Raw genomic sequence first — 23,015 nt, forward strand, 5'->3', positions numbered from 1 at the left:
ACCAAACTATTAGAGATGCAGAAAATTTGTTAATGCGTTTACAGAGTTATGAGTGTGTGATGATATTTGTGTCTCTGTACTTTGATTTCTGCCTCCATGAATACACAGAATTGTATGCGTAGCAAAATATGTGCTTTCATGCTCCAATTTGTGCACGGAGTAATTTGATTTGTGCGTTCTACTCTGTGCATCCACTCTGATGCATCAAGTTAAAATCAAGTTCTTCCACCACTTCTCATGAGATACAAGTTTAAGATTAGAATATGCAAATATGAGGCAACTTCTGCGCCAAAACATGAAGCTGTAGGATGAAAAAAAGACTGTTTTTAAACTGTGCATTTGCATCTCTGTTTACGGCTCATTTTTCTTGCGGTTGAGGAAAACTGATGGCTCCGTTGAGCATTTAATCAGGAGCAACTAAGCCTATTAAACTGAAGTATTTAAGCCATGTTAATCCTTTGGAATGATTAATCTTAACCATGAAATGTAATTGGGGGTAGGCATCCTGTTTATATTGAGGGAACATTTTTTTCTGGGGCATTTCTGATCCTCTGGAGAACAAACAGTCGCAGGTGGTCACCTTCTCATTGATGATGGCTGTGCCACCATGAGAGTGTGTGTGTTCTCCTTCAGCCCTGCACTCGCAGTGACTTGAGCTGAGAGTCTATGAAAAGCCAAAAACCCTCGGCTCTGCGGGGGGTCCTGTAAGAACTCATTGTGTTCATCGACTCTCCTTCTGCCTCCCTGTCCCTCAGTCTCTGCTCGCCTCTCTGTGGTGAACCTTCTGTTCTTTTTTAGCTTTGTAGTGCAGCATGTGTCTGTGGCCACTGTAACGCAGTCTGACTTCAGAATGAGTTTCAGCCATAAACCTCTTTTATGAGTGTCATCTGTCAAACAGCAGCCTCTTCCTTCAGCACAGGGACCAAAGCAAAATGAGCTTGCAGCTAATAAAAGTTACAGAAGTTGATCTCCGTGCCACCTGATGGCAGCAAAAACTAATACTTATTTCCATACATGCAGTACCATTTGTTAGGTGTGTTTGCAGCCTTCTTTTAGATTAGTCTTTAAAAAAGGTTTACTGTCTTATTTTATTACATTGCTAACGGTAATGAAAGTTGGGTGACCAATGGAAGTTGGCTGATAACATTTTCGTCTGTGTTTCTTTATTTATTGGTTTATATGTATGCATTTTACCCAATTTTATCAACAGCTACTCACCCGAACTGCATGACATTTTCAGGGATGATTTGTCATCTTCAAATAAAGAACCAGGCGATAAAATTTTGAGATGTTAACGGCTGTTTCTGAATAAATCCCCCAAAAAACTGTGTGGTAATTTCTCATATAAAGTGGATGGGAGAAGCACCTCATAGACGAGATCAGCATCGGTTGCCCTGGAGACGCTCCCGATGATGTTGCTGCCTGACCAAGCTCAATATGAGGTAACGGCTAACATGCTGGTGATGCTAACTCATCTCCACAAAGAAACGTGGCATTGGAGAAGGTGTGCCGCTCTACCGAGTGCCCGTTCTAGTTTTCTCTCTGTTTCAACAACTAAACGTTTTAATTTACTCTTTTGTGGCCCGTTTGTACAACAATGTTTAATGTGAAAATGCAACACTTGTTTCAGAAAATTTCACATTTGCAAGGCAAGGTTTTGAAAGGGATGTTTGTTTAGACAGAAACAGCAGAAGTGCTGAGAAAAACAATTTTTTCCCATGTTGTTTCACCACATTCACCAAGTTTTCATGTTCCACTGTAATGTGCATCGCCACAACCGGGAGTTAGGATTGACCAATACAGGGGAAAAAGGAATTTCCCCAAGAGGATGAATAAAGTAAGATTAGATAGTTAGTTAATAGTATCAGTATCAGCAAATAGTGAAAGGTTTGTACTCATACTTGTACTTGTCCTTTAAAAACGGACTATCAGTGCATCCCTAGCACTAATAAAGGATTTGATTTACCAGTGACAGTTACCAAAACAAATACATTTGAGATCTGATTGCTAAACATTGAGTGAAGACTCCATGTAACGAGAACAAAAACTGACTAGCCAAACAACAATGCTCTATAACTCCACCCACTAAGAGCGAGTTCTTTACCAATCCATGTCTATCAAATTATAGAGTAGCTCATGGTCATTTGGTTTTCTGTTTGGATGCTCAATCGTGGCTTTTTGCCTCCTGTTGACCTTCATAAATTCCAATTAGTGTGAGTAATAGGACACATTTATTGAGCCTGACGTGGAGAACTACAGTTCTGGGAAAACTGTTGCTTATGTGATGGAAGCGGTGGTCGGCAGATTTCGATCCCGGCGTCCAGTGGCACTACAGTAAAGGCTGTTAAACGTGAGCTGATGGGCTGCTATTGTGTCATTACTAGCAACCATAAAATGGTCAACCAGAGCTAAATGAGACTGAAGTCAATGCTCACAAACTAAAACAGTTTTTGCCTTCACCCAAATAGATGCTCCGAGAGCATTTAGTGTTGTAATTGCAGTGGAAAATTGGCTTTATGTTGCCTTTTTGGTGTTTGTAACTATGACAAATGGCGATTGAAGCTGTAATAGCTACTGGAAGCAGCAGCAGCAGCAGCGTGTAATTCCAAGCACACAGAGATATTGGCTTTGGACAGTTTCCACACAAGCTGGCAAATTTTGGAGACCTTTAATACACAAAGAGCTCATTTAGATCTGAATTATTTAATCTTACATGTATAACACCAAGATTCACAGCTAAATGTGTTTTTATTTACGACAGATCCTTCTTGCGTACACTCTCTCATATGCCCTGCTTTTCTCAGATCATATTACATTGATAAAGGGTTAATTGCATCATGGTTTATGAAAATGTGAATGCTGCTATACAAAACATGTAAACTCACTCATTCAATAGTCTAGATATGCTTCCCTTTATGATCCCAGCCTGAATTCATATCCAAATGGATCAAACTGGTCCTGACAAATATAGGAAATGTTGTCTCCTCAAGCCAGTTCTCACTCGGAGTGTTGGTGCAGTTTTCTGACTCTATTACATATTCTATTACTTCTTAATGAATTCTCAGGCACTGAAAACACCATCACACTATTTCACTGGTGCACAGTATTGTTGTGCTCATTTAAGCCCGACTGTTAATTATTTTATTCTCACAGTGTTTGCGTCCCAATCCTCTCTCTCCGCTCATCTTTCTTGATCCCGACGAGGCTGAGGAGAGCTGGGGTGTCTTTCAAAGGCGCCGTTGAACAAGAGGCAGGAAACACTGCAACTAAACTATGCATAAGAAGGACCAAGAGCACCAGTCTGTGGTTCTTAATGTGTGACTGATGTCATGTCTGTGTGGATGAAAGTAATCAAGGAGCAGAGAGGACACAGCCTTGAGGGGAATCGGTATGAATAAAGGATATTGGATAAAAGGCTGTTTTCTCTCACTCTCTGCAACTTGTTAGTAAAAAAAAAAAACCCAAAACACTCAGGCAACTAAGACAGATACAAAAGTTGTCAGGAAATATTTAACAGTATGTTAAAAGTGGAGGAAATGTCAATAAAAAGCAGCCATACGGAGGACTTTACACCTTCGGGATGAGCGTGGATGAGGTTGAGTCGCCTGCATACTGCATTGTCCACACCTCTGCAGTCCAGTGATCCAGTCTTTCCATGGACTTGGGACAATATAGAAGTCCAGTGAGACCATCAGTACCGGGACGTTTTCTGACCATCACACACCTGATCTCGGTTGGTTGGATGTTGTTGGGGTTTGTGGTTGGTTGATTTGCTCTTGGTTGATTTATTTAAAAATACATAATGACATAAATCTTTCAAGAGTCTGAGCAAATTGTTTTATTGTATCAAGTATTACTTAATTCCATTATGTTTATGAACTCCTGTATTAACCTTCCAGTGTTGCAGCATTTTATTGGTTAAATGACTCAGTGGTTGGACACAAATTAATTGAAAAAAAGAAAGAAAAAAAAAGAAAACCACTCTGGCACCTGTTTCGAGCAAAACTATTGTGTGACCTCAACCTTCAGCCACGCCTGTTTATTTGTTGATCATTCATTTCTCTTTCACGGTTTCATCAAAAAGGAAGCATGAGCACTGCATTCCTTTAGAAGATGTGGTCTGTTGGTTTTACTGCACACTGAAATAAACCACTGAACTATTTTGCAGGAGAACGACCGGTTCAGTGGAAGAAATCATGAAGTGATAAACGTCCGCCTCTCAGATGCTTGTGTTTTTTATCGCAGCTGCTTTGGTTGCCGCTTGCTTACAAATTCTGCTGCGTCACTCTCAGGCTGACTTGTGTGATTTCACTCTGCTCTTCTTTAGCCTCATGTACTCCTCCAACGTTCTCTACAGCTTCGTCTTATTGGTTCATTTCCGAAAACCATTTTCATTTCTATCATCTGTTGGGCCCATTTTCAACCTCGCTAATTGCTTCAACATAAGAGCTTTGATCAGCCAGCACATCCTGGGTCTAATGTCAAATTAAAGTGACACTATAACTCTTTTTAGAGAGCAAATGGTGCACAGTTTGCCCGGGTCGTAGCTGCTTCAGTGACTGGCTAACTCAGCTGAAGGAATATTTGCAGCACTAACAGTTTTTAGAGAGCAAAGCAGCTTCAAACTCTACCGAAGCTGCACAGCGCCATTTGTCACCACAGTGGCCTGAGTGCACAGGGTTTCTTTTGCAGCTGATTTCACCGGCGTTTTGTGCTTTTGATTAATCACTCTGGGAGCCGATTCAAGTCCACTCTGTTCCTTTGGGCCACGGCTCAAGGACTCTTGGATCAGGATTCAAATAGCAGGCGGAACTTCAGGAAGAGACCTGCAGGGGGGGGGGGGAACCATATCTGCCCAGAAAACTGAAAGAACAATGAAGATGATCATCAAAACCAGACTTGTTCATATTATTTTTGATAATATTGTGAAAGAGAAACAGATAAATGGAAATCTTTCAACAGTTGATGCAAATCTAATGAAATAGATTTGTGAGGCCCTGCAAATTATTTGATTTGATTGAAATTCCTGCAACTATTCAACACTGAATGCATCAACATAGTATACCGAGAGTCAACACATAGAATCTGTTCTGCAGTTAATGCTGGGGTCTGACCAGGGGCATCGACAAACAATTGAGCCCCTCACTGCTTTTATGTTAATTGATCTCTTATCCAGAACATAACCTGCTCCATTGCAGGTTGGAGGTTCAGCATAAGTTCCCGTGGTGATTTACCCCGGTAAGAAGTGCCTCACAGAATGGAAAACCCAGGGTTAACCCGGAAGCTACTCCGATACGAGGAAATCCCGCTGCGTGATATAGGCCTTTGGCGTATCCTGCTCTCACCCACAGTGAGCTGGGATTGGCTTCAGCGCCATGCTGCCCTGCGATATACAAGATGGAGGGAGGTCTCCTCCCGCTCGCCCTCACTGATTACTTTTTGAGGATTTGCAGCTGTGTGTCATTACTCCCTGCTCCAGTGTGCACACATGTGCTGTCCCATGATTTTCCTTCGAGTGCGAGATGCTGTTCTCATGACGTTTTCAAGTGAAAATGCCAAACTCTCTTGTCCAGTCACATGACAACGGTGCTTACTGTGTCATTTTCAGTGGTTTTGTCTTTTCTGTGTATATTAACATAATTTTCAAAATGTTGCTGTATAAATTTGAAAATGCAAAATTGATACATTTTCACATGAAACAGTCTAAATCTACAACAGGATTTTAATCCTTTTTTTTTTTCTTCCGCTTGCCAAATAGTTTCCAGAATCTGCGTTTAACCTTCTTCTTTTTGTGACTCTTGCTTGTTTCCCCAACCAAACCTTCAATTTCCCTCCTGTTCTTTCTCCCTGTTGGATTGACCTCCATGTGTATGAAACTGTTTCCCTTGGATTCTAATAAACTGCATGGTCTTACTTATGCTGCCATGTGAATAACTGAGACGTCATGCTTCATCTTGAAATGACCTTACGTGACCCTTTTTTTGGGATAGCAACTGGAAAACCCACAAAAAACCTGCACATACACAGAGGAGAACATGCAAACTTCACACAGAGGGACCCTGTTGGGATACGAAGCCTTTAACTTCCACACCACTGCACAGCCACATACAACTGCGTATTACAGGCAAGGCAAGGCAAGGCAAATGTATTTATCGAGCGCCATTCAAATACTGGGCAATTCACAATGCTTTACAAAGAATTAAAAGAAATACATAAAAGCTTTACAAATAAAAGAAATATGAAATAAAAGCTTAAAAAGAAATGAAAGAAACACATTAAAGCAAGCAATGAAGAATATTAATCTTCATCTCCAGGTCTTTAAGTGTTTCACTGAATGTTTCTCACAACCAGTGACCAGACAGTCACTTTGGGACCTTGTAGATCTTTCAATCAGTTTCAAGGCGCCAACGTGCCAGGAAGAGCCACACTGCATCCACTTATTTTACGTTACTATGTGTTCTTCCCACGAATATAGAATTAAATATGTATTCTAAAAAGCTGAAGGGAACACTTTGTTTGTAATGTGTAATGAAACATTAAAAAAACAAAAGCAATAATCACCCTCAAATTCCTGTTTTGGTTTCTCTGATGACATGTATGTTATTTGTTTATTTATGTATTTGTTGGTTTGTTGATTAGAATGTTTTTGTTTATTGCCACAAAATGAGAAAAGATGAAAACATTTCAAGAATCCCAATGGGTTTATTGGAAATCCTACCTATCAATAAATACAACAGTGATGAAAATTTAAAATAAAAAAGGACAAAGAAACAAAGAGCAGGGAAACTCACAAGGGAGTTGTTAAGGCCAGTCGAACCCAACTTAGAATCAGTGGGATTTTATCACTGGAGGATGTAATGAAACAATTTAGTCTAAAAAGGAAAGTAATTAAAATAGACCCTGGGCTCGGGGTGTATAACTGCCTTCAGCATTCACACAATGATTTGTCCATAGAGTTTCAGAGTTGGCCCAGTTGACGCTTGGAGGTAAGACAGAGTGGAAACTGACAGTCTTTTGGTTCCTCACTGGGTCGGAATGAATGTCTAATGATAAGAGAACAAAGGAAAAATGTGAATGTCCTGCTTTATGCTATATTATAAATATTATAAATAAGCCTTTTTAAAAAAGAGCATTAATAGATCAAAATTAAAGGTTCAAACTTTTGAAACAGAGGAGAATCTCACTTTTGACTTCTGAAATATGGAATGATTCTAAAAAATATCTTGTACCTGAAGTATTTAATGAAGTGCAGGAGGACATGAGGCAACCCAGACAGTATTGCAATAAGCATGGTTTGAATTTATTAAACTATAGTACTGAGTTATAGTGCAGATTACAGTAAAATTGAATTGAAAAATAAAATTGAGTCGAATTGATGAACTGACAAAAGCCTTATGGAGAGGTTTGTATATCCACTCATCCCTGTAATATAGCTGTTTCATCCAGAGTGTGTGTGTACAGTGTGTGCACTTTCAAAAATTACAAAATTATTTGATATCGAACCATACAAAAAAATAATATATTATGCTTCCTAACTTCTTTATCATGAATGACTCGTTGAGGGTTTGTATCTAAAATTAGCACATTCTGATAATAGATGTGTCCTTATCGCTTGTTGGTCTCAGGTGTGCGCGCTCAGGTTGTTCCAGGCGACGTCAGGCTGCGTCACATCCTGAGGACGCTCAGACTCGAGCAGCTCAGCGGTTCACTTAGTCAGTCGCTGTATCGTCTGGCAGGAGGACACACCGAGGGCTCCTGGATAATAAACACACAAACAACCAACAGTGGCTGCATTTTTCGCTCATCGCTGCTTGCAAACGCGTATTTTCGCGCGTCGGGACGCGGTTTGGAACTAAAAGGTAACCGGAGCCGGATATTATAAACTCATCGGGACGCAACAGAGCGCAAAAACAACTTTTTTGCCTTTTATTTTTTCCTTTAAGCCTCGAGAATATTGTTACTGTCGCTTTGTGACCTCGCTGTGTGACTGTGAAGCAGAAAAAAAACGCGTCATTTGCTGGTTTGCGCCAGTGGTTTGTTGCGCCTCCGGAGCGGAGCTGTTTACGGTCGCGGGCGGACACCAGAGTAGCGGCCGCTCGGAAGCCACCTGACCTCCTGGAAAATAAGACGGCGGCTAATGACACGTAGGCAGGGAGCCTGACGTGGCGCATTTAGTGAGCTCAGCGGTGTCGCGGGACGGTTTTCTCCACCGGGCTGTTGGCGCAGGGAAGTTTGCGGAGTACAGTTAGGTGAATTTATAGACTGTAAGCAGGAGCGGATCATTATGGGTCAAACCGGAGAACAAGTCGCCCACCGGTCGTGATGCCACGCGTTGGACTGCACCCGCGCGTCTTGCCAGTGATGCGCCCTCTCTAACGCGCGACCCGCGCTGCGCCGCCAGGATGAGCAGCACCGACCTGGAGCGCGTGTCGCTCAGCTCCTCGGCCAACTCCGTGGCCTCCAGCGCGCGGACGCTCTCGGCCAACGTGCGCAAGCTGCACAACGCGCTCAACCTGCTGCTCAACGACTTCGAGAGGGAGCAGTTCATCCACTGCCTCAACGTGTACCACTCCAAGCGCAACGTGTACGACCTGGTGCAGACGCTCAACGTCATCCTCAACGCGCCCAGCAAGCGCCAGCTCCTGCCCATGCTGCGGCTGGTCATCCCGCGCTCCGACCAGCTCTTGTTCGAGCAGTACACCTCGGAGGGCCTCTACTTAAAGTCGGATTTAATCGCGAGCAATGGCACCGCGGACCCGCCGCCGCCACCACCTCCTCCTCCTCCTCCTCCTCCGCCTCCACCGCCTCCTCTGCCGGGCGACTTCCCCGGGGCCAGCCCGACCCTCCCGGGCCACTACTCGCCGAACCACCGCGCAGAGTTTCAGGTGGCGCTCCGGGGCTCGCCGGATAGTTTCAGCACCAGCAGCGACGGGACAGCTCCGCTGGTGCCTCTGCTGGGCAGGAACTTCATCCACGAACCGCCGGGCGAGGTGCGCCACGTCTGCATGAAGCGTCACAAGAGCAACGAGGGGCTCGGCTTCAGCATCCGCGGCGGCTCGGAGCACGGAGTGGGCATCTACGTGTCCCTGGTGGAGCCGGGCAGCCTGGCGGAGAAGGAAGGACTCCGGGTGGGCGATCAGATCATGAAAGTCAACGACAAAGTCTTTGAGAAAGTCACTCATGCCGAAGCGGTAAAGGTAAGGAGGAACTTTTCTTACGCACCAAACTTGCAGACGGACACGTTTCTACAAGTTTCGGGTGGCGCACGCGTCTCTTCAGCGGAGGATAAACGATCAGGGAGATGGGAATCGTGGGAAACGTTTGCATTGGCCTTGCCCTCCAGACCTCGATCTCCTGGATGTGATCAAATCATACACTGTATTGCCAAAAGTATTCACTCAGCTCTCCAAATCGATGAGAATTTCTGCAAGCATTAGTAAAAGAATGCGTCTTTCTCAGAAGCACAGTCAAATTCCAGTGTGGTGCAGCAACCTGATGTCACATGCACAATGAGTTCCAGCCAGGAAGTTTCCTCACAATCAACTAACAGTTAGCAGAACAAAGTGGGAGTGACTGGAAACAACAGCAACACAGTCACCGAGTCGTAAAGGCTACGAAAACTCACAAACTTGGAAGTCAAACTATGTAGAACGCCTTCCCGGAGGAGTTGGAGCTGTTATAGCGGCAAAAAGTGAACCAACAATATATCAAATCCCATGGTTTAAGAATGGGATGTCATTCAGGTTTATATTGGTGTGAAGGCAGGCGAGCGAATACTCTTGGCCATATAGTGTACCTCATTGCACTTATGTGTTTATTCTCAGTGTCTACACTTCGGATTGGAACAGGGTAACTTTGCTGGCTGGAGTCAGAGTTTGATTATTTGCTGCAGCAGCAGTGTAAGTCTACTACATGTTTGTAAGCGGACACCCTGCGAGCAGGTGGTAACCACACAGGTGCAGAGTTTCCCTCTGGGATCCAGAGATCCTCACTTACCCCCTTCCAATATGCGCAACAGAAGAAATGTGTGTTTCCAAGTTAAATGCATCCTTCTGGTGATCAAACTGAGAGCGAGAGAAGCCTGGAGGCAGAATGTAATGCTGCTTATGAGAAATATAACAACGCTTTAGGTTAATTAAGAACCTGTTTGGGGCAAATTAGGCTGCTTTACTAATTATCGGGGAAACACTGAGGTGTGTTTGTGTGAGAGGAGGATTTTCCCCGCAGCAGCTATCAAGAGAGAATGAAGACTACTTTAACCTCCAGCACTATTGTTAATGTCCCTGAGCGTAAAGAGGGCCGATTAGTAAATGAGGTGCTAAAAGAGCTTGTTTGATTTGTGTACAGGAAGGATTGATTTAGAAGGAAACCTTGCTGGACCTTGTTTTGTGTGTTTGTTGTTGTTGTTTTTTTTAATGGAGCTGTCCCTGGTTCTGAACATCCACCTGAGCCTGATCCCTCCATGCTGCTTGTTTCTTTCTCTCTTCCTTACATGGTCGATTGAGTGATTGCACTCATCCACGCCCTTTTGCTAAACTCACCTCACAGCTTTATACTTGAACTGTTTTAGCAGATCCATAAAACTGCACTTGGGTTATTTAAGCTTTAGAATCGTATTTAAACTTGTCTGGAAGTAACACTTGAACCTGATATTATGTGGGCTCCATTGAAATGGCATATTTATGTGTTTTGTGTCTTTATTTTCATCTTGTGTGATTATGTTGTTCAGTAAAGTGTAACTTCTCCCTGATTTTATCCAAATATGGGCCAGGGTCATGAAATGAGAAGAAATGCAGTTTTTCCAAGCCTACAGACTCTAAGCTGTGCAATGACATAATGATGCAGGTGGAGTACAGTTTTATTTATTTTTAGAGTAGCATAAAGTCCCCATACATGAGGTTTGGACAAATGGTGGAGCCACTGATTTGCAGCCCATTGTGTCAGCTGGAGCGCTACCAGTATAAATGAGCACAAACAATGTTTTAAGCTTTTTACTTGTTTTTATTCATCTGTCATTGTCTGGATTATATATTTTGTGTGTCATTGTTGTTCTCATTGTTTTGCGTACTTTATTGTATGTTGTAAATTATTGTTTGTATTCTTTTCTTTTGCTACCCTTCTCTTTACTTACTGTCCACTTTCTGCTGTAACGATGCAAATTTCTCCACCGTGGGACAAAAAGAGAAGATCTTATCTTATCTTCTTAAGAAAGGGCTGCACCATATAGTAGATGCAATATAGGGGTGATTATTTCTTTTGCACCATTTCGACACAAGGTAATTCAAAACATGATTAATACACAAAAACAGTGCTCTTTCTCTTGCCCCTAATACACTGGCTATATTTGGGCCACTGCAGTTGCATCAACAAGCCACCAGGGGACGTTTGAAAAGAAGAGCAGTTCTTTGTTTTTGTTTGTTGCTTTTGGTCATTTCTTCTTGATTTTGGTGTTTCTGACATTTGGCCTTTCGCAAACATATAGGAAGCAAGTAGGGCTGTGGAAATGTCAATGAAATATCAATGAAAATATTTCAAATACGTAGCCATACAATTTTTCGAGAATTAATCAATTACATTTTATACCATATTTAAATTCATTTGGAATTTGCAGAGAATCGGCTCATAGAAATCAAATTTATAGCATTTCAGTCTTTTGTCATATGTATCATATGTATAATGTATAACTTTGTGACACATTGTGCCGCCCTTCAAGTGGCTTCATATTAGACTTGTTCACAGTTTTGGACAAATACACTTTTCATGTCTGTATTTGTACCTGGACGCTTGTGTGTCTGCAGTTACACCACAAGGACGCCAGGGGGCAGTGTGCTTTTTGTACCACTGTGTCATCTACTCTCAGGCTGGTTACCTGGTGGTCTGTCTCATTAATGAGCTCAATGGGTAATAGATAAAACATTGTCAAAGTTGGAAGTATGTATTGTAGAACAGCACTTAGTTTTACAGAATAGACTGTGACAGTATACATTGAGCTACTGTAGTTATCTAAATGTTGTCAGTCTACAACACGGTGAAGTTATGCGTTAGCACCACAGCCACACAAACTCCTGATGCAACAACAACAACAACAACAACAACAACCAAAAACGGTTATGTAACTTTGACACAAATTATCTGAGTGGGTTTCAGTGTGCTAGTGAAGTTAAAACCTGCTGTACTGCGTTTGTTTGACTTAGCCTAATGTAATCACTCAATTTATAAAGTGAACAAGCGCCTCTTAATCTCGATGCACCTCTGGGGATCTCCTTATAAGAATGATAAGAATGTTCTTGGTCATGTCTCTTATGGAAAGATTTTCATCTCAATGACACTTTGAAAAAGACACAATGAAGAAAAGTAGAAAGATAAAGTTCAGTGTCTTCTCTGGCACTCGGAGTACAGAGATTACTCATCTGTTAAAAAAAAAAGAAGAACCCCCCCCCCCCACCAATGCTGGGCAGTCTCATGAAATTACCAGCAAAAGTGCCAAAAATCTCAGAGTTTTTAATTTCTGTTTTATTATTAGAAAGTGTCTGTGGTGGAAAGGTCACTGGTCTGTTCCCTCTGATGACCAGGGATTATGGCTCAGACCGAGTCCTCTGTAACCTTCACTCATCGTGGAAAAAGTCGCTCACGCTCACGCCAGCTCTTCTCGTGTGTGGATGTATTATTCTTTTTTTTGCTTTTTTTTTATAGTCGGCTGAGCATTAAGGTGATCCTCTACCTGTGTTTAATCCGAAATATAGCCCCCGTAAGCATTTACCTCATGCCACGAGATGAAAGAGTTTTTCTTTCTCTCCAATGGTGCCTTCGGGTGGAACCTCTGGTTTTACTGGGTGGCTGCATGCTCTCAAATCTGTGGCATGAAGCTTGTGGCACATGATGACTTACACTGTCAGTGTAAGTCATCATGCACTCCAATGAATCCCCCCCCCCCCCCCCCCCCCCTCCCCAGTATAAACTCCCTCACACCTTATGCAGAATGTGATCCCCCCCCCACCCCCCCAGAGGAAGGACAGCTCGCCGCAGCTTCTGCTGTAAATTAGAGAGCGGAGAGAGTTTGATGATGCTAATTATAGAGAGTGCAGGTCACTTCACTGAGTGAGTCGGACGCCGTCAGCAAATCCTGTTTTCACAATGCTACAAATCCTCTCCGTCGATAATGATTTTAGTTCATCTGTCAGTACGACAAGTGCGAGTTACTAACTCCGCCGTGGGGCCGCTCGCTGTTATTCTCCCGGCAGGACGGGCTCGCGGCCGGCCGGAGCCCAGCTCTGATTCCCCGCGGAGGCCATTAATGCCTCGCTTTAGTTGTGTCTCTTTATTTCGTTTAGTCTAAATGTTATTACATGCTTTTAGAAGTGTAATCACTTTAACCTTTCAGAGCTCTGCCAGGCGCACCGCTGAGCCGTCAATACAACCTCACAGTGTGCAGACAAACATCGGCTTTACTGTTTTCTTTAGGTGCTGCGATGAATCTGAGCATCATAAACATTCAGCGATGTGTTGAAGCAAGCTGAATATGCATCGCTGTTTATTCTTCTTTTAAACAAGAACAAATGGTCATTTAGCCCCTCTTTCCCTTGTTATGCAAACATTTCACTTTCGGAGGATTGGCCACAATATTGAGCTGCAGATTGATTCTCAAAGCACTTTAGTCTTGTTTTAAGCAAATAAATTAGTACATTTACTCAATAGTACCTCAGTTCAGAGGCTGAAAGTATTTTATTCCAACCCGTTACTATAATGATGAAATCAATATCATTTTTTTTGGTTAATTTTCCCATATTTTATAGTGGTATTAAAAGGTCCCAGTGAAGCTTGTAAAAAGCAGAGAGGATGTAAGCTCCCGGCACGTTAGACAGATGAAATGTCACCGCTGAATAAGCTGCCGTCTGGACGGCGGTTCATCTCATCCAGTCTCATCACCTCAGACTCAACTCCAATATAGCAACAAGCTCCTTCAGAGTTCCATAATTAGCAGCCGCAAATGTAAAGTGAAGCAAACTGCACAGTGAAACAGACATTTTCAGCCTCAATTTGAGTTTTCAGAAAGCGGAAGCTCATCATTGAATTAGTGAAAGATGTTCACGGACTTACAAAAGGATAGGAAGTGGTAGATGGTTGTAATAATTTCTCATTCAATGAAAAGAAATTACCTGACAATGTACAGACGTTCTCCTGTAATTACGGCATAATGCAGTGTGACGTACATTTCTGAAGATATGGAGCAGGTAATGACTAAAAGCAGCTTCCACAACAGCCGTGAGTCGTCCACTCACGTATGCTTCTGAAGCGTTTGGGTTCAATATGGAGGAGTGTGCGGTGTTGCGGCCCGGCTCGAAAGACCAAAAACCAGGAAGGGAAAACAAACCATGGAGCAGGTTTAAAGCCCTTTATTTAAACAAACCATCAGCTGTGTGTACGTCATCAGTGTTGATGTATTGTGTGCTGTGGGTGCACGTTAGAGGTGTCTTCAGTAGGATGATGGGTGTAATGCAGGGGTCTCCAACTTCGGTCCTGGAGGGCCCCTGGTCCTGCAGGGTTTAGCTCTCTCCCAGTTGCAACACACCTGATTGCAATGAGGGGCTCGTTATTGGGCTTTTTCACAACCCCACGTGATGACATCATCATTAGATTCAGGGATGCTGAAGCAGAGAGAGATCTAAAACATACAGGACAGCGGCCCTCCAGGACCAGGGTTGGGCACCCCTGGTGTAATGGGATAAAGTGTTGTTGTGCAGGAAGGTGCAAAAACAAAAAGCCGGAAGCAGTAACCCGGGCATGCTGGCTGCACCTCGGAGCCACACACCACCAACTACCACCGGAGCTCCAGTGGGATCCAGCTTTTATAGGAATGGGCCTGGAAGATGAGCTGGATCCTTGCCATCCTCGGTCGCCTCCTGCTGTCGGCTCCACAAACACGAGGGTACAAACATTAGTAAGGCCATCGCAATACCAACAGGGGAGCCGTCACAATAAGTCAGACACATTCTCGTAAAGCCCCGTTTACACAACAGTGATTTCAAGTGAAAACGTAAAACCTTTGTTGTGTTCTGGGGGTCCGTGTAAATGACAAGTGTGATCAGAGCCACTGAAGGTCCAACTCTTTAAAAACAGCTTCCAAGGTGGAACTTTTTGAAAACTCTCAGATGTGATCTCCATGCAGTCAAGGAAAAACTGCACTTTTCTGAAATGCTTGTACTGCACATGCTCAGTAGACGGACTATAACAACAAAATTTCCTCTGGGGTGTCTCCCAGTCCAGATCCTCTTGGGACTCGCTTTGTAGTTAAAGAGAATCACCATAATAGTTTTTCTTTATTTCATTATAAAACAAACAACAGCACCCACTAGTGGCCTGGCATGATAACTACATCATTTTCTGTGTTTCTGCTGTTATCGTTATCAAAATATGCAAACATAAAACATTTCTGTAACAAAATTGCAAAAACAACGTTCATTTGAAACCGTGTTAAAACAGGGCCTGAGAGTTTACAGTACAGCCGACAGTAACTCAAGTAAAATATATGCTTCATGCTTTGGTCTAGGTCTCATTGGATTTATTTGTAATGCTTAGCAGACATTAGAAATGTATTGCACATTTATGTAGATATGTTTGTGATTTCAGCATGCACAATCAACATGACAACAGATATTCAGTCTTGCATGTATTGCAAAGTCAAAATGGTAGAACTTTAAATTTGAAAGCATTCTGTGATTAATCATTATAAATATGATGGTTGTGACTAATTAAAATATTTTGATGACATTTCCCCAATTTTTAAATATCTGTTTTTCCATCTGTACAATTGTGCAATTCTGTACAATTCACCAGACCAGCTAAAAAAAAAAAACTTTTCCAGTTTGGACTTTTGATTCAACGATGTGATGCTCAGTAAGAACATCAGCAGAATCTATCTTTTTAAAGAGGATTGGAAGAGAAATCATGGAATCAGATAAAAAACAACTTGTTTTTCCAAAAGGCCTTTGCGCATTCACTGTTTCTTAGTATAGGCTGCCTCATTAACCGTGTTTCCAGCAGCAGCAGCTGTTTTAAGAAGAAGAAGCTCTGAAAACAACTTCAGCGAATGTTAATCCAAATTACGCCTGTGAGTACGGGAACTGAATGATAAATTCTTTTAAAAAGACATTTGCATTCATGGAGTGGTAGCAGTTATTAGCTGGCACTCAGTAGAAATCCAACCCAGAGTGGCTTATTTTCAGGATTCATCCCCAACCTGACGTCTTTTCGAAAAGAAGCTCCTGCACTGGGTCTCTAAATGAAGTTCTCACAACTGGCACAGTAACGCGCGAAGTGGATCAAGCGAAGGAGCTCTCTGAACGAGGCCCGCGTGTTGAAAGCCCCAAACAAGACGGATCCGCGATTCAACCCCAGAGTCAACTCCATGCTCCGGGTCAATTAACGGAGTCGTAAGATTTTCACCTGCCGTGGAATCGACACGCTGAGCCATTAGTCGTCTGCAGGGCAGCTCCCAGTCTGCTAACTGGTGGGCGAGTCTCCGCACGCCGGGTTCCCTGGCAGCTGCTTCGGCGTCGGCTCGCTGAATTTACGAGGGCCAAGTTCCCATTTCTTTTAATCTCCCAACACCTTCGGTCCCTTTACTCGCTGGCGCTCGCAGTATTTCTCAGAACGGCTCCGGATATGGTTCACAACTCATAAAAGCAGGAGGGAGACACGAACACATGTCAGACAACAAAATCCTCCCCCGCGTCGTCCTCGCCGTTGCCCCACTTTGTCCTGCCGCACCGTGACTTTGCTTCGTCTCGTCCTCGACGTAAACCAATCAAATTAAGGAGCCGGCGGCTCTGGCGCTCTGTGGCAACACGAGACACGACGTCTTATTGTTGCTGTGGAACAACACAATCCCTTTTCCTGTCACTGTCCAGACGCCACAATGTGGACCATAATGAGAAGGTAGTGCCGCAGGCGAGAGGCGACTCTCCAGCGGCGCCTCCAGGGACCGAGGCCAAGAGCCTTTCAGGAAGGAGGAGAAAGAAATTCAACTGTAAACTCCTGCATTCACTGTGCCCGAAAGACATCAGCAACACAAGCTTGTTCTTGTAGTGGATTAAGCCAGAGTACGAGTTTCCACCGGGGAGAAACCAGAGTGAATGAGCAATGTGTCGAGGGCAGAATCAGATGCTATTTAAAGCCTGTGAAGCTGCTGGTTGGATTATCAACGCTAATTGTGGAGGCGAGGTTACGTTAAGAGAAAGGTCTTATCAATTATTCTAAGCAAAAAAACAATTTATGTGCAGGCTTGATTTTGTTGATTTCTTTTCTCTCTACAATACAACTTCCAGAAAAGAAAGAAAACGGTCTTGAGAATTCATTGTTTTGTTTTTAATTTACGTGCGATGCCTCTGTGTGTGATAATAGTGGGAGTATGTTGGGCTTTTGAGTTCTTCTCAGACCTCTGGGTAACACTGATTACTTTGTTCCCTCATTATTTTCTCTCTGTTTATGGAAAAAGTAATTTCTTGTTTCACATTAAAACATATTTGGAGGTATTCAAAGTATTTCAATATTGTCATGCGTCACTCAGTATTTCTGTATAAACTCCTAACAAGAAGCTGAACAGTCAAAACCATAAAAGAAGTTGGATTCATGTGGAGTTTGTGGCTATTGTGTTGACATTTTTTTGTAAATGTCAAGATAAGAAGCACAGCAGAGGGATTCTGCTCAGATAGAAAATGTCTAAGACTTGTAATAACTAGTGTCTGTGGTTCGTTTTTACGAGAAAAATTGGTTTAACAAATATATCGTTTTTTTGTGCGAAGTAGAAAAATGATACTAGTCACTGTGTTTCGGTAATTTCCTGAAGTGATCAGAGATAAAGCTGTTTCGCAAACTTTGTTTTCACATGTCAGTACTAATGATTACCCTGGTTATGCTACAAATACATCAATTTTGGCGTTTTTGTTTCCGAGAAGTTTTAGGTTTACGTGGCGTCATTTTGGAAACGATGTGTTCCCAGGGAAACGTCAGAAACACTGAAAACACTGTAGTTTTAATGTTAGGCCACTGGTCGGTGGTGTGGCTTGTTTTTCTTGTGAAACCACACACACATGCACAGAGAACAATACGCCATTCAACCAAGCCACTAGCGGCCAAACATTCTGTCATTTCCGTGGAAACAGATAGTTTTCAGAATGCTGTCAGCAACAAAACTTTTCTGAAAGAAAAACTCAAATCTGATGTGTTTTCTCTTGAAATATCGTCATGTAAATGGAGCGCGAGTATGAGAGAATAGAGACAAATATCTTTTGATTACTGTCACATGATTCTTGATAACATAGGAGGTTACAGCCTCTCTTATGAGAGTTTTTTTCTTCCTCTGGCTTCTCTAGAAGATAACAAATCAGCAGAAATGTTGAATCTGAAGCGTCTGTCTGGCGGACTGCTGTAATGTGCTGCTCTCACAGAGGCGAGGAAGGGGAAAAGGGCAAGATTGTGATAACAGAAAATAATTCCGGCCACTAGGGAAACGGAAGAGGATGTGTCTGACGGATGAATGAATATAAAATTTATTTAAAAGGGACAATGTACAGTTAAAACATAAATGTTGCCATTTGATGCACTATACCAGATTGTAGCTTTAAGCTAATTTGCATCTGTAGTGCATGAGCGGAGTGCGTCGGGATATTTTCTTCAGATGAAGCTCTGGCTGCTGGTTGTCCTCAGCAGGGGGAAGATCTGCTGAACTTAAGCTTTTGAAACTGATCAAGCGGAGTGCTTGAGCGGGCCAGAATGAATGAGAGCGAGTTCCCTTCGGCCTGGCCTCTGGCCTTGTGTTTGCATACTCTCGTCACTGTGCATCAAAAAAAACACAGAGCGGCGCATTTGTCTTTAAAGTGTGCGTGCGAGAGCATCTTGTTGCCTGGAGGGACCCACAAGTCAGATTGAACTTTTAAAGAGAGAGACCACAAATGCTAACACTGGTAAAATCACAACAAAGGCGAAATCCGTCTCCTCTCAACTTATTCGTATCGCCTTTGAGCAAAATGATCAACTCCGCTTTGAAGAACTTCATGGGCAGCAGGGTAGGAAATGTGTTTAGTAGTAGATCAAGGTGTTTCAGCAGCTTCTTTCAGGGATCACATGTCATCATGTTCTTATACAGCCTGAACATCTCGGGGTTAAAGGCCCCCGCACTCTTTTAAATGTTGCTGTGTCGACGCAAAACTCTTCAGAAATGAAAACACAAAACAATGCGTTTTTTTTTCATGAAACGTCGTGTAAAGGTGGCTTTTGGGTGAAGGCAGTGTTTGGGCTGGACCAGTTACTGCTGCCAAACAAACTCCACAGAATTGGTCTCAGACCCGGATTGGAAGTGGGGATATTCCCCTGTGTTCCACACCAACCTGTCTCAGCGCGTCAGTATAATAAGAGTTCATGCATTTTAATTGGGCTCCGTAATCATAGTTTTTTGTGTCGTATGCATTTTCATTGTTCTCTCGTGATTCGTCCTGACGCGGTCGTTCAGAGTACAATCACAGTAAAAGTACAAGTAAACTTGTGTTTTGTTAAAGTGCCAGTTCTTCTAGTGTGAAGATGTTGTTTTAGGGTCTTGTGAGAGGAATTTTATTTTTCACTTTACATATAATATTACAATAAATCTACAAATACCATCTTCGTTTCTACAATTGCAAATATCTTCCTCATGTGTACCAGGCACATGTATACAATCTTAATAATTCAATTTTATTTAACTGAATATCAATATAAAGAGTTTCATTCAACCTGTTTTGAATTCCTCAATCCTCAATTACTTTCACCATTTACAAATGTTAATTCCTTTATTATTATTATTATAATTATTATACCCATGACTCTCAGGTCCCAGTATCTTTCAATAGTGTATTTATTGTTGATCACTTTGAAAACATGGATGACCACTTGAACACCTCATTGGGAAAACTAAAAGCACTCTGTATGTATTGAAACACAACCTTTGTTGGTTTCTATGATGAAATGTTGTGTGATTGAATAGTTTTCCCTTCTCAGTACATTAGAGCCCAAATTGTTTTGCCAAAGGAAATGGCCCAAATTAATCAATAAAATAAATCCCAGCTTTCCAGGTATCCTTCACTGCTGAACCTGTCACCCATGATACAAAACCACGGGTTGTATTTTAATCCATAATGCTGCTGTGGAGGATTATTTTATTCCTGCGACAGCTGCGTGGAATGGCGAGGGAGCAGATTGGAGTGGCTGGAACACTCTGATTTAACAAAATGAACTTCAAAAGCTCCCCTTGTGCTACCCTTGAGCGAGAAGCTCTGCACCTCGCCGCTCTGCCGGCTAGCGGTGATTTGGCCACGGGCTCGTACTGGCCGGCCTCCAGTTCTGACTGCGTGCGAATATATAGGAGTTGCAAACGAGTCACGGTTGAAGTTCACAGGATCAGCTCTTCTCCTTATTATCCCGCTGCTGCAATTTAACAGCCTCAAGGACGGAGGCAAACATTTGCTCCTGTTGTTCGAGGTGTTTTTCCTCCCTCGCGTCGGCCCAGTAGTTTCTAAAGAACTCCTCGAGTTGTATATTGGGCGGCGTTCCATGCATTTTCACACTGAGAGTTCCCGCGATCCCGAAGAGAAACATTGTCTGAATGTGAGTAAATGTTAGCGCAGTGCAAACTGTTTGATCCATCAACACGATTCTCTGTGAAGTCTCTTTTAACGAGGTGGGAGGGCCGACGGAGAGCGTGAGGGGTCTGGCCGAAGCACAAGCAACAACAAACAATCAGGTTTTCTTTGAACCATCGATATTATATAATGGTGGCGTTCAAAAATGTGTTGGTTTTTTTTGCTGATAGTAGCCAAATGTTGATGTTTGTCTTTCAGCAACAGCATCACATTGTTTATTGAAGCATTTTGTTTCCTCTCTGTAATTACAATGTAAAATATTCATGAACAGCTTTAATTAAATGGGTTGTGGCATCTTGCTCTGATAAATACTGAAGTGTTCACTGGCTGAGAGGATTAGTGGTGAAATCCTGAGTGAGAGATGATGGAAACACACAGAGGAGTTCATGTTATAGTGTTTAAGCAGTCTAATTCAGGAAGACAGTTTTTTTTTATGCTGTCATGTTTTAACCTTGTTGATATTTTGTGCTTTTATTTGGAATTTCACTGTCACCTATAGATTGCAATCATTTTACTCAGTGTTTCTTCAGAATGAAGCCCATAGATATGTTTTAGCCTGTTTTTCACACTTCTGGTCCAGATTCTTTGTAACAAGACCCAAACATAAATAAACATACTGCTTATGTCCATAGTGATCTTTCAAGCTGAACCATACAGAAAGTATTTATGACTCGTATTGATTAATTGAACTTGCATCAACTATAGTGTTGATTGCCGCATAAAACTCCTGAGATTAGATTGCTCATAAACATTGTCTGGAATCAACTTTTCAAGGTCTCTGGGGCCAAATGGACTGATGGGGCGGACAATGTAAGCAATATAACAATGTGACTCTGAACCAAAATGCTGGAATAATGAACTATTTTTCTAAATCACATCTTTCGTCACAATTAACAGTGAATGGATGGAAAATCGCATGGACTCCAACGTTAAACATGGAAGTGTTTTGAAAAGCTTTTGGATGTCTAATCATAATAATCAGCTTAAACCTCCTCAGACTCGTCACGTAGTGTGTAATTAGCTTAGCAGTGGCTAGTGGAAGCTCTTGACAAGTATGAAGAATGAGAAAAGCGCACTTGTGATCATAATGTGGTTTTGAATGTGATAACTCTTCTGATCTGCAAAATCAGTTGGCTTCAATTTAGAAGGGGTTTTTTTTCATCTCATTTATCAATAGAGGTCATGCAACATATCTCATTTTACCATTCAAAGTAAAATATGAATTTGAATTTGTTGGTGCTTTTTTTTTTTTTTTAATTGGGAGAAGAGATAACACTTTGGTTGGAAAAGTATGAAACACAAATCAAAAACAACTAACATTTAAGGTTTAGTGTCCACATGGTCAGTAACATGACAGGGTGTGAAAGGAGCATTTAAGGCTGCAGTTACACAACGTTTCAAGTGAAAACGCATCGTCTCTGCATTGTGGTTTCAGTAAAGTTTTGATTTTGTACATGGAAAGGATGGAGTGTTCACTAATGGGTTCTGTGGTTTGTGTGTGTCATGAAGCCACACACACACACACACACACACACGTCTGCACAGAGAACAATGACTATAAACATTGACGCGGAAATTCGTATGGACAGAAGATGAAGTTGGATTGCTATTCCAGGTGACTGTCAACTATAAAGCTCCCAAGTCCCAGGAGAACCTGGACTGGGAGTCAGTCCACTCTGGAGGAAGACATTGTTGTTAGGAATCCACCAATGTGTAACACCATGTTTGATAATGCTTCAAGAATTTCAGAGAAAACAACAAACACATTAAAGCTCCCACCATCAACACCAGGTAGTTAACCATGAAATGATTTCATCATGCATGAACGCTATATGCACACTCGCCCTTTGACATTCACTGTATTTGTTAGGCGAAGTTTGCATTAGCTGCACGTTTGTATTGTTTTCACACCCTGCCTCCACACACAGTGGCCTCCAGTTTATTTCAGACTGCAGCTTCTCACATTCTCTTTGGTTGGTTTGGACGTCTTCGATCAATGCCGGGTTCACCACGGTTGGTGTGAAAGCAGACCGCTTGAGGACCACCAGGGTACGGATGATGACGTCCACGCTAAAAGAGCATTCCCACCAGGGTCCGTTGCAATCGATCCAAACCTGAGGCCCAGGGCTTCTTTCCTGGAACTGGCTCAAAAATCAACCGCGTCTCATCCCCGTTTCACTCTTTGCTGTCAAATCGCTCATGTTTTTTTGTTCGTGTGTGTTTTTATCCACCTCCGCCGAGCCCACCTGGGGACAAGAGTCCCTGCCAAAGTGACTGGATTGCAACAGTCTAATTGCTTTACAATGGAGCCACCAAATGCTTCAGTTCACAGCCAAGGTGTCCCCA

General features: G+C 42.5%; 1 protein-coding gene across 1 annotated transcript in view; it reads left to right on the top strand.

Annotated features, from left to right (window-relative positions):
* Positions 1–8,402: 8,402 nt before the first annotated feature.
* The window catches only part of whrna (whirlin a), a gene marked incomplete at both ends in the record, with an annotated part of 220,151 nt that continues 205,538 nt past the window's right edge, over positions 8,403–23,015 (top strand). Inside the window, one exon of the mRNA XM_080509813.1 lies at positions 8,403–9,197. Coding sequence (XP_080365939.1) covers positions 8,403–9,197 — 795 coding nt within the window. The remainder of the gene's footprint in view (positions 9,198–23,015) is intronic.

The sequence above is a fragment of the Blennius ocellaris genome, assembly GCF_963422515.1.
Source record: "Blennius ocellaris genome assembly, chromosome: 15".
NCBI classification, from domain to species: domain Eukaryota; kingdom Metazoa; phylum Chordata; class Actinopteri; order Blenniiformes; family Blenniidae; genus Blennius; species Blennius ocellaris.